Source organism: Mobula birostris, chromosome 15 (assembly GCF_030028105.1).
Source record: "Mobula birostris isolate sMobBir1 chromosome 15, sMobBir1.hap1, whole genome shotgun sequence".
In the NCBI taxonomy this organism is placed as follows: domain Eukaryota; kingdom Metazoa; phylum Chordata; class Chondrichthyes; order Myliobatiformes; family Myliobatidae; genus Mobula; species Mobula birostris.
Genome location: NC_092384.1, coordinates 24,569,179 through 24,582,029, shown reverse-complemented (window position 1 = coordinate 24,582,029; position 12,851 = coordinate 24,569,179). Strand labels below are relative to the sequence as shown.

The 12,851-nt window shown below is 45.3% G+C and overlaps 1 protein-coding gene across 6 annotated transcripts in view; it reads left to right on the top strand.

Annotated features, from left to right (window-relative positions):
• nlrc5 (NLR family, CARD domain containing 5) overlaps positions 1-12,851 on the top strand; it is a 218,189-nt gene that overhangs the window by 161,756 nt on the left and 43,582 nt on the right. For all 6 annotated transcript variants that reach the window (XM_072279467.1, XM_072279466.1, XM_072279468.1 and 3 more), the window contains 5 exons: positions 168-215; positions 406-489; positions 2,487-2,570; positions 4,379-4,462; positions 11,003-11,086. In XM_072279467.1, the coding sequence (XP_072135568.1) occupies positions 168-215; positions 406-489; positions 2,487-2,570; positions 4,379-4,462; positions 11,003-11,086 (384 nt within the window). The remainder of the gene's footprint in view (positions 1-167; positions 216-405; positions 490-2,486; positions 2,571-4,378; positions 4,463-11,002; positions 11,087-12,851) is intronic.

Below are 12,851 nucleotides of genomic sequence, written 5' to 3'. Positions count from 1 at the left end.
TACAGGGACTTCCTGCTGCAATACGGGGACTTCCTCTGCAGTACAGGGACTTCCTGCTGCAATACGGGGACTTCCTGCTGCAATACGGGGACTTACTCCGCAGTACAGGGACTTCCTCCCTACCCTAGTAACCAAAACTGATCTGAGATCTTTCTTATTCTTTACAGCACCAGAATGGACAAAACAGTGTCCTATCCTTCCCTGAGATTACTCAGGTAATTAGTCAGTTTAATTACTTTGATTATCAGAATCAAAATTACACTTTAAGAATTTTTCTTTGCAGTCATTTTTATAATCTAATATACTGGCAGTTCGTCTGTAAAGGATTAATGTAAAAATATTGCAAGGGATGAATTATTTCTTCTGAACAGTCCTGAATATAAAGTACATTTTTCTACCTTACAGTTTGCAACAGTGTGGAATGGAAGCACCCCACCTTGTACAACTTTCGTCCATCATTAAACAATGTCCCAGTTTAATGGAGCTGCAGTAAGTTTTCCACTTATTTGTAACTTCTCATTTTATCTGTGTGTTGTACTTGTGTGTTGCCATGAACCATTACCAGTCTTTGCTGAGGAAAATATTATTGATGTACAGTATATTGTACCAAATTTAGTGGACGCTATTACTACAGTCACTACTGTATTGCTTTGAGTAGTGTAAAGATTTTATCAAGTGAGTAATAAACACACAAAAACTGCAGTTGCTGGAACTCTGTAATAAAATACAAAAACGCTGGAAATGATCAGCAGATCAGACAATATCCGTGGGAAGAGAAACCAAGCTCACATTTCAGGACAAATGCCCTTTGTCTAAAGTGCTCAGACAAAGATTTCACCAGCTGAAGTGTTAATTCCATTTCTCTTCCACGGATGCTACCTGACCTGCTGAGTATTTCCCGTATTTTCTGCTTTAATTCTGATAAGCGAGGCTTTGGGCCTACTCCGGGCTTCGGTTCTGAGGACTCACTTTTGGTTCAGAGTGCTGTTGTTCACTTCAGCTGTTTGCATGGCTTGTATTTTATCTTCTTTCTCTTGTGTGTCGAGTGTCGGTCTTTTATTTTTATTCTTTTTTTACTTTAATTGGGTCCCTTGGGGTTTCTTGCTTTGTGGCTGCCTGTCAGCAAGCAGTTCTCAAAGTTGTATAATTTATACATCCTTTGTTAATAAATGTACTTGAACTTGAAGATTAATTATATATTTTGACAGAACCCCTGTAATGAAATTCCAAGCATTTAAAGATTCTGATACTTGACATATAAACTCTCCTCAGGCATCCAGCTGAGTACAGGTATCGATTATAACCAACGGTTTGTCATCGAAACATCGGTTATAATCGATACCTGTACCTGACTGGAAGCCTGAGAAGAGTTTATTCATCATTTTCACTGGGAAAGCACTAGATCCTTATTCTAATACTTGGCTCTCACACTTGAGTGTGGTGTTCCTCCTAGTCAGATAATGAATCTTGATAGTTAGATACTTTATCGATCTCAAAGGAAATTGCAGTGTCACAGTAGCATTACAAGTGCACAGACATACAAATATTAGAATAGAAGTGATAAGGAATAAAGAAAGAAGGTGCTGCTGAAAGCTGGAATCCACCCAGGGACTGATGTCTCTGTCGCTCCAGTCGTGTTCCACTGGCTCAGAATAGTTGGGTTATAATAGTATTCTGTGCACAAAAATGTTGCTATTAAGTTCCACTCCAGGACTGAAAACTAACTTGATAATGCAGTGCTGTTCCAAACTGTCCTGTCTTCTGGAAAGCCTTGTTCGGTGGGTTGCTAAAGATCCCTCCCTCAGTTCTAAGAGGAGCAGGAAAGCCTGATTTTTGGCCTTAGACTTGGCCTTGACTATTTTCCCTCTTTAACAGTTTGACTGTCCTTCCACATTGCACTCTGGTGAAGCCAAAAATAAGTCAGAATCAAAGTAAATTTATTACCAAAATACGCACCTGTCTCTGTATATTGCCCTTGGGGTTCATTTTCCTGCAGATTTACAGGAAAATAACAAACACAACAGAATTTATGAAACTTATACATGAACAATGACAGGCAAACAGCCAATGTGCAAAAGAAAACAAATTGAACAAATAAAAAAAAACTACTGAGAAAGTGTGTTATTAAGTTGTTGAAACTGGGTTGTGGAATCAGTTCAGGGTTGAGGTGAGTGAAGTTATCCACACTAATTCAGGAGGCTGATGGTTGAAGAGTAGTAACTGTTCCTGAACTGGGTGCTGTGATGCCATCAGTCAGGTATTCTCCACTGTGCATCTATGGAAGTTTGTGAAAGCTTTGGAAGACTTGCCAAATCTACATTCACTGTCCTTCAAATGAGTTGTCTGCATGGATACTCAAAGGCAGTTGTGCAGTCTGTGTATCTGATGATCTCACCGTCCTGAGGTGGAAATGACGGTTTGGTACTAGGATCCGTGTCTCGTCAGTTCTGGATTTGATATCATTGGTTCTCCTCCTTCCCTTACAGCCTGTGCGGAAACAACTTTGGTGACAAGGGGGCAGAAACACTGGCTGAATCCCTTCAGGTTATCCAGGGACTGAGAATTCTCAGGTAGGTTCTGGAACACAAATTTGATCCTGTTTTCAATCTTAAATTGCCATTCTACATCATTGAACATTGATCTGCATCATGAGAATTATTCAACTGTGCCTGTGAATAAGGGGGTGAAGTTTGTCTACTGCACAGCAAAGGGCCCGTTTTTAATCCAGTGTCTGCTTTGTTTTTGAGGAGATAATCGCCCACAGTCCAATCATGTCCCTCATCCCTCCCACTGCTCCTTTTATAGTCAACTTGCCTTTGGTCCCCACACCCCTCCCTCCCCTGGGCATCAGCAACAATGAATGCTGCTTTCCAGGTGCATTGCAGATCCCAGACACGACCTTAGTTCCCTCATAAAGGAGTGTGTGGGTGGCAGTAAATGAAGCTTTAGCTAGGACAATCCCCAATAACCCCAGTCCATATCCTCACACAGGACAAGGCCTCAGAATCATAATTAGAATCAGAATTGGGTTTACTATCAGTGACATAAGTTGTGAAGTTCGCACTTTTGTGGCAGCAGTACAGTGCAGACATGACAAACTACTACAAGTTACCATAAAAATAAGTAGAGGAATAGTGAAATAGTGGTTGTAGGACGCTCATAGATCTGACAGCAGAGGGGAGGAGGCTGTTCCTAAAACGGAGTATCGGTCTTCAGGCTCCTGTACCTCCTGCCTGATGGCAGTAATGAGCAGAGGGCGTGTTCCTGATGGTGAGGGCCCTTAATGATGGACGCCGCCTCCCTGAGGCATTACCTTTTGAAGATGCCCTCAGTGGTGGGGAGACTAGTGCCCATGATGTAGCTGGCTGAGTTTACAACCCTCTCCGTCTTTTTACGATCCTGCGTATTGCCATCTCCGTACCGGATGGCGATGCCACCAGCTAAAATGCTAAATCTCCTCAAGCGGCTGGGGCCGGTAGAGTTGGTTCCTGGCGAGTAGTGGGATGTTTTGAAGGTGAGAGGCAGGTGCCAGAGTGTAGTTTAAAATTACACAACTGATTCAAAATCAGATGTGATTTAGAATGGGTGTGATTTAAAGTGAGTGTTATTTGGAGTGGGTGTTATTTAAGGTGGGTTTGATGTGGAATGAGTGGGAGATCTTCGCAAGGCTTCAAGAATGCACTGTCAGTGCAATTTCGGGAGCTTCTCATAGTGCACATACTTCTTATTTCAGAAGATGATGATCTTCTGGGATCTCTCTCCTTTATCCACTCTGAGTCACAAATGCATCAACAGAAAGGGCAGGAGGGAAGATGCTCCAGTTCTCAGCACTGAAAGCAGTCATCAGAGGCTGAGCTCAAGATGTCTGCCATGACCTTTCAAATTGACTTCATTTCTCATTCTGGGAAAGCCCTTCTTTTAATCTGGCTTTAAGCATCTACTAAAAATTAAAGATTAGCTTTATTTGTCACATATACCGAACATCGACACATATGGTTGAATGCATTATTTTTGTCAGCGACAACGCAGTCTGAGGATGCGCTGGGGGCAGCTAGCAAGTGTCACCATACTTTTGCCACCAACATAGCATTCCCTCAACTTACTAACCCTCAGCAGCGTGGGAGGAAAGCAGAACAGCCAGAAGAAAGACAAGTGGTCACAGGGACAGCGTACAAACTCGTTACAGACAGCAGTGGGAGTTGAACTCTGGGTGCTGGCTCTGTCAAGTGTCACCCAAACTGCATGCTACTGTAACACCCAGTACTAATTCCATTCGGAAGACATTGGACTGTTTTCCCCAATACCTTGGTACAAAACTGACCTAATAACAGGGGCTCATTTGAAATCTTGCTGTTAATTGCTGTCTCTCCTCCCTCAGCCTAGAATCCACCAACATAAGCAACATGGGCATGGTGCTGCTAACAGCAGGTCTTTGTAAATGCCGCAGCCTTGAGGAGTTAAAGTAAGTTTTGGTTTTTGCTTTATTCACTTTGTTTGTTGTCTGGATGATTGGATAGTCTGGTAATTCCTTTTAGAAGATGTCTGTGGTCCACCTCGCTTGATGTTCTTGGGTTCCCAGAATCCTGATTTCAAATGGTCCATGGGTGGTGTATTTCCCATCAATGCTGCTGCTCCTTGCTGAGAGAGGGTGCAATTTCCACTCTCTCAGCACGCCCCAGTTATAGCAGCCGGGTGAAATCCCTGGACAGGATAGTCATCACCAGTGTCCTAGCTGTCATTATTTATCCCTTACACACAGACACACATGCATATACACCGCAGCAAAAGGCCACTCAGAACCTCTTAAGCCTATCATCAAAACATATCACCATTGACCAAACAACCCAGTTAGAACATGAAACTTCCACCACATGGAGCATTTGAGGTGACCACTAAGCTGCATTTAAGGCAATGCTGGTTTAGTATAAGGCAAGAGGATTAGCAGAAAAGAATCCAAGGGTATGCTGATGGAGGGCAATGAAATAGACAATAAAAGTCACATCTACTGAGCACCAGGTGGCTGATGGGCTACAACAACTGTGTGTTTCATCAGAATTTGGACTGGGCAAGCGACACTACACACTTAGCAATGTCCAGTTCCTCCTGAGCCTGTTCCATTGTTTAGTCAGATTATAATCGATGTGTAGAACTCTTATCTATTGCCTTGATCCTGAAAGTCCTGATAACATATTCTAGGAAGCACTTACTAGGAACCATCTTTGGCTACTAACCTTCCAGTCACCAAGAATAACACTTAATGCCACACCTCTGCTTTGAGCTTTCTGCTTTCAAAGCACAGAAACCAGCGATATTTTAGAGGTCATCCCTGAAGGGTATAATGGTATACAAAGGATGCTGCTTTAGTGCCACCCTACGGGCATTCTACCTGAGCATTACACAGAGTGAATCTCACTCTGATATTTTTGCTGTGCCAGGTTTGCTCAAATCAGTGATGCCTGTTTAGATATAGGGTTTCTATACACGCTTATTTATCACATGTGCATCGAAACATTTGCATTAACCAACAACCAACAAACCTGAGGGGGCAGCCTGCAAGTGTTGCCACACATTCTAGTGCCAATGCAAGATGCCAGCTTTGCCCTTTACTTTTTAAACTGTGCACCCAGATGCCACCCCCACTATAATGCTGCCTTCTTCAGTTTGTGTTGACTGCTCCTGCTGACTGAATTGAATTATTTACTGTACATGTGCCCAAGTGTCCCTGTGGACTCTGCCTCGTTCCGGTGACTGAGCCAGGCTGGCAGGTTTGTACTGCAGCTTGTAGTCATGTCACTGCTAAACCGATACGGGCAGCTAATGAAGGGTGATGACAACCAGTTGGAAAATCAAATACAAAAGTAAAAGATTGTGTAATAACACTGAAGTTGCCTTTGGACAGTAGTGTTAAGGTGAATGTCAGAGATCTTGTATCACCACACTCACAAAAACTAGCAGCAGTCTGTCACAGTAAGCCTGGCACCTTGACTGTCTGAGGGTAATAGCCATCACTGGAAATGGTTCACAGTGTTTATGTGCCTTTATACGGTAACAAGTGGATTCTCTCTTACCTTTACTGATCACTTACATTTAGTCCAATAATCTTACTGGGAAGCATTGATTTTCCAAGATTGTGCTCCTCTGGCTCATCCTATCTCAGGGATGTGGGCGACTCCAGGGCAAGTGGATCATGCCAGCATTCTCATTGCAAACATTCCCTGGTCCATTTGCACAAGTCTCTCACTGAGACTGAGGCATTGGCCTGCTCCGGTTGTTCCAGGCTTTGCTTTCTATGGACTCACTTGTGTTCCGATTGCTGTTTGCTTACTTTTATTGTTTGCACAATTTGTTTCTTTCTCTCTTTCCACATTGGGTCTTCTTTCTTTTAATGGGCTCTTTTGGGTTTCTTTGTTTTGTGGCTGCCTGTAAGGAGATGAATCTCAAGGTTATATGATGTATAGATACTTTGAATCAAAATCAGGCTTAATATCACCGGCAAATGTCGTGAAATTTGTTAACTTCACAGCAGCAGCACAATGCAATACATGATAATAGAGAGAAAAATCTGTGAGTTACCGTAAGTTTATATATTTATATTATACATTTAAAATAAATAATAGTGCAAAAACAGAAATAGAAAAAGTAGCGAGGTAGTGTTCATGGGTTCAATGTCCAATGACAGGGAGGAAGAATCTGTTCCTGAATCGCTGAGTGTGTGCCTTCAGGCTTCTGTACCTCCTTCCTGTTAGTAACAGTGAGAAGAGAGCGTGTCCTGGATGGGGGTCCTTAATGATGGACGCCGCCTTTTGGAGCATCACGCCTTGAAGATGTCCTGGATACTACGTAGGTTCGTGCCCATGATGGAGCTAACTAATTTTACAACTCCTTGCAGCTTACTTCGATATTACCCAGTAGCGTCCACCCTCCACCCCATACCAAACAGTGATACAGCCAGCTGGAGTGTTCTCCGTGGTAAATCTGTAGAAATAGCGAGTATTTTAGATGATGTACCAAATCTCCTCAAATTCCTAATGAAGTATATTTGCTATCTTGCTTTCTCTATAGCTGCATCGATATGTTGTGACCAGGTTAGGCCCTCAGAGATATTAACACCTAGGAGCTTGAAATTGCTCACTCTCTCCAATTCTGATCCTCAGGAGGACTGGTGCGTGCTCCCTTATTTTACCTTCCCCGAAGTCCACAGTTAGCTCTTTGGTCTTGCTGATGTTGAATGCGAGGTTGTTGCTGTGACACCACTCAACTAGCTGGTATATCTCGCTTCTGTACGCCCTCCCGTCACTATCTAAGACTCTGCTAGCAATGATTGTACCTTCAACAAATTTATCAATGGCAATTCAGCTGTGCCTAGCCACATGGTCATAGGTGTAGAGAGAGTAGAGCAGTGGTCTAAGCACACATCCCTGAGGTGCGCTGGTGTTGATTGTCAACGAGGTGAAGATGGTATTTCCAATCCTCACAGATTGTGGTCTTCTGGTTAGGAAGCCAAGGATCCAGTTACAGAAGAAAATACAGAGGCCCAGGTTCTGGAGCTTTTCTATCGGGACAGTAGGAATGATGGTGTTAAATGCTGAGCTGTAGTCAATAAACAGCAGGTGATCCAAGGCCATATGGAGAGCCATTGAGATCGCATCCACTATTGTAGCGATAGGCAGATTGCAGTGGGTCCAGGTCCTTGCTGATTTGATTCTAGCCATGACCAACCCCTAAAGCACTTCATCACCGTAGATGTGAGTGCTACTGACGATAGCCATTAAGGCGGCTCACACTGCTCTTCTTGGGCACTGGTATAATTGTTGCCCTTTTGAAGCAGGTGGGAACTTAAGACTTCAGCAATCAGATATTGAAATTGTATTTGAACACCCCTGCCAGTTGGTTGGCACAAGCTTTCAGAGCCTTACCAAGTTCTCCTTCGGGGCGCCGTCTTGTGAGGGTTCACCTTCCTGAAAGACAGCTTGACATCGGCCTCTGAGACAGAGATCACAGGGTCACCGGCTGCAGTGGGGATCCTCATTGCTGTAGTTTTATTCTCCCTTTCAATGTGGGTATAAAAGGCATTGAGCTTGTCTGGGCATGAGGCATCGGTGCCATTCATGATGTTGGGTTTTGCTTTGTAGGAAGTAATGACCTGCAAACCCTGCCAGTGTTGATGTGCATCCAATGTCGCCTCCAACCTTGCTCAGAATTGTTCCTTAGCTCTTGAAATAACCTTTCCCTTCCGGGGTGCCACCGATAAAAGCGACTCGTGTGGTAGCTCTGATGGAAACCTCCAAATATTCTCATTTCCGCCTGCTACAGCTGAGAACCACAACTGCATCTAAAGTCTGTACAATTAGTAATGTCATGCTTGAACAATCTATCGCTACTCAAGAACAACGGAAGTAGATCAGACTCTGGCTGCAGAAGAGGGGTCGTCATGCTGGGCTAAAGGTGCATTTAAGAAAGAGGGGCTTTCAGTTCCCAATACCGACTACCTTGCTGGCAAATGTACTGTCTCTGGTAAATAAAATTGAAGATCGTAGAGCTAGGGCTGTTTCAGAGGGACATTAGGACCACTTGCATCTTTTGTTTCACAGAACTCTGGTTAACCCCTTCTGTGATTCAGATTGACGGGTACACAATGCACTGCCAAGATAGGACAGTTGAGTCTTTTAAAGCCAAGTGTGGTGGAGTGTGCTATGCTTCATGATCAACTCCTCATGGTGTACACATGTGGCTGTGCTGTCCCAGTCCTGTCCACCAGACCTGGAACACCTCACGATCAAGTGCCGTCCATTTTACCTGCCATGGGAGATCTCAACGATTATTCTGGTAGCAGTGTACCTCCTACCAAGCAGGCTCTAGATGTACTGAGTTTTGTGATCAAATGGCACATCCTCTCCTTTTGGGGGATTTTATCCAGGCCAACTTGAAAAAGTCTCTAAATAATTATTACCAATAAATCATGTGGTTCTTGCCGAGTTATTCCACACTCAAACTTTGGGAAGTCTGATCACCTGGCTGTACTTCTACTCCCTGAGTATAGACAGAGACTGAAAACTGCAGCACCAGTAGTGAGGACCAAGAAAGTACAGATAAGGGACATGATGAGCACTTACAGGACTGCTTTGAATTGGCGGGCTGGACTGTATTCAAGGATTCATCTTCAAGTCTGAATGACTGTCACCGACTTCATTAAACCTGTGTGGATGGGTGTGTGCCTACAAGAACCTATTATGCCTACCCAAATCAAAAGCCATGGATGAACCAAGAGGTACATGGTTTGCTGAGGGCTAGATCCGTGGCATTCAAGTCTGGCTTGAGGAGAGCTATTCAAGAGCATTGATAATAAATGTACTTTGAACTTTGAAACAGGGAAATGATCCTGATAAACCAGGACATGCTTCCCCAGAGACTGAACAATGGCAGGTAGAAGATAGTGGACCTTCAGTCAGAAGACCACAGGAGACCATGAAGGGTGACCTTCAGTGACTCCTCAACCATGGCTTTGCACTCTGGGCTGCAGTGACTCTTATCTTTGGTGGCATGGTTGCCAGAAGACTGGCGGGAATGACAGTGGGGCCATGAATACTGGGCTGCAGAGGAGGGCCTGCAGCAGATTCGTGCCCTACTCTTCTGCACCCTTCTGCAGCAGCTCCTCAGCAAACCCAATTCTGGAATCTCCTGAACACACACAGAATGCTGGAGGAGCTCAGCAGGTCCAACGTCACGCCTGGAGTGGGACAAGGAGACCCATAGACTCTCCTGAAAGCAGATTGGGTGGAGTTGCCAGGTGGTGCACTCACTCTGTTGTTTTATGCTTGACTTCTGTCAGCTCCCAAGGTTCTCCGTACCAACCCAATGCTCCTTCTCCACTTTGAGCGGTCGTGGGCCAGAGATTCTCAGGAGTCGGAGAGGACGCCAGAGCAGAGTGCTTGCTTCAGGGGTTTCTGCTGATCTACCGGCCTCCGTAAGCCAGTTTCTGTTTGCAGTGCAGAGGAAGCGGTGGTGGTGCCCATCTAAGATCGTACTGTGGTTGGGTGCAGTTGTACAAGTGAAGTTCCGAGCACTTCTACAGAACGTGAGAAGGGAGAGACTCTGAGCTGCACACAATGCTACGTGTGAGGTTGGAGCAAGTCTCCTCCACATTCCAGTCATTCATTACACACCGGCTCTCCTGGTAGGGCAGTAAGTATTTCATGAGGCATTCCTTCATGTCTCTCCCATCCACTGGAGAACTGTGGCCACATTACCAGTTCTCCAGAACCGGCCACAGGCTACTCCTGCCCAATATCTACCTCTAGGTTAACAACCATTTCGAATGCAGTGCTTGTATCAGTGTACTGAATTTCAAGAAGGTGGCATCCAGCATCAAGGACACTCACTCAGCATCTGGGACATGCCCTCTTCTCATTGCTACCATCAGGGAGAAGGTACAGGAGCCTAAAGGTGCTTAGGAACAGCCTCTTCCCTCCCACCTCCAGATTTCTGAATGGTCCATGAACTCATGAACACTAACTCACTATTCCTCTTTTACACTCTGTTTTTGTTTTTTTTTATTGTAACTTATAGTAATTTATGTCTTGCGCTGTACTGCTACCGCTAAGTGACAGTTTTCGTGAGAAATGCCAGTGATAATGAACTTTGTTCTGATTCTGATCTTTATTGATAGTTTCTTATCTTCATTTTTCCTGCTGTTCCACTACCTACCTACATGATGGCTCTTGTCTGCCCAGAAGGGTAAGATGGGAGGCCAGGCACCATGTGCTTAATCCCGTCTGCAGCTTGTGAGATGAGATTGAAGTGGGAAGAATGGGTTGAGGGGACGGTCACCTTCTTTTCTCCTCACATTCCCTGTGATTCCATTCCAGTGCCAAGGGATTCTTCAGCTTGGATGGTGCAGCTCCCCACTTCTCTGCAAGTTCCCCTTGCAGGTGAAGGAGCTGCCTCAGCGAATAGCTTTCTCGGGGCCCTGATACTCACAGATTCTCTGTTTCTCTCGTTGCAGCTTGTCACACAATGAAATGGGGATGGAGAGTGCCAGTGAACTAGGAAAAATCCTTCCAGGCCTGCAACAACTGAGGATAATCAAGTACGGTCCAAGATCAAATTTCTTTGCAGCTCTTTACCCATTGAATAGCAAAGTCTAGTGATAAAGTTAAACAAATCCTATTTCCCATTTGCCATGTACTTTGCCTTTCCCTCATAAACTACATGACACAATTACTGTATTTGAACACAATCATTCATGGCTGATCAATTGACTGTTATTTTGCTACTTGTTACACGAGAAGACAGAAAAATGGGATTGAGAAGGATACTAAATCAACCATGACGGAATGATGAGACTCGATGGGCCAAATGGCCTCACTCTCCTCCTATGTCTTCTGATCTTACGGAATCATTTGGTTGTAACATTAACCTGCATAAGATAGAAGTTAGCCTGACACTTTACTAATGGTGATAGTTTGATCTGATCTTCTAATTTATTGGCATCTATAAATGGAGCAATAAATTCCCTCGCTTCCCTCAATGTGCTGGTCCTGTTGTTCCCTCGTTCCCCTCAATGTGCTGGTCCTGGCATTCCCTCACTTTTCTCAATGTACTGGTCCTGTTGTTCCCTTGTTCCCCTCAACGTGCTGGTCCTGGCATTCCCTCGATTCCCTCAATGTGCTGGTCCTGGCGTTCCCTCGATTCCCTCAATGTGCTGGTCCTGTTGTTCCCTCGATCCCCTCAATCTGCTTGTCCTGTTGTTCCCTCATTCCCCTCAATCTGCTGGTCCTGTTGTTCCCTCGTTCCCCTCAACGTACTGGTCCTGTTGTTCCCTCGTTCCCCTCAATGTGCTGGTCCTGGCGTTCCCTCGATTCCCTCAATGTGCTGGTCCTGGCGTTCCCTCGATCCCCTCAATCTGCTGGTCCTGTTGTTCCCTCGTTCCCCTCAACGTGCTGGTCCTGTTGTTCCCTCGTTCCCCTCAACGTGCTGGTCCTGTTGTTCCCTCGTTCCCCTCAATGTGCTGGTCCTGGCGTTCCCTCGCTTTTCTCAATGTACTGGTCCTGTTGTTCCCTCGATTCCCTCAATGTACTGGTCCCGTTGTTCCTTCGTTTCCCTCAATCTGCTGGTCCTGTTGTTCCCTTGTTCCCCTCAATGTACTGGTCCTGTTGTTCCCTCGTTCCCCTCAATGTACTGGTCCTGGCATTCCCTCGCTTTTCTCAATGTACTGGTCCTGTTGTTCCCTTGTTCCCCTCAACGTGCTGGTCCTGGCATTCCCTCGTTCCCCTCAATGTGCTGGTCCTGGTGTTCCCTCGATTCCCTCAATGTGCTGGTCCTGGCGTTCCCTCGATTCCCTCAATGTGCTGGTCCTGTTGTTCCCTCGCTTCCCTCAATGTATTGATCCTGTTGTTCCCTCGATCCCCTCAATGTACTGGTCCCGTTGTTCCTTCGTTCCCCTCAATCTGCTGGTCCTGTTGTTCCCTCGTTCCCCTCAATGTGCTGGTCCTGTTGTTCCCTCGCTTTTCTCAATGTACTGGTCCTGTTGTTCCCTTGTTCCCCTCAATGTACTGGTCCCGTTGTTCCTTCGTTCCCCTCAATCTGCTGGTCCTGTTGTTCCCTTGTTCCCCTCAATGTACTGGTCCTGTTGTTCCCTCGTTCCCCTCAATGTACTGGTCCTGTTGTTCCCTCGTTCCCCTCAATGTACTGGTCCTGTTGTTCTCTCGCTTCCCTCAATCTGTTGGTCCTGTTGTTCCCTCGCTTCCCTCAATCTGCTGGTCCTGTTGTTCCCTCGTTCCCCTCAATGTGCTGGACCTGTTGTTCCCTCGTTCCCCTCAATCTGCTGGTCCTGTTGTTCCCTTGTTCCCCTC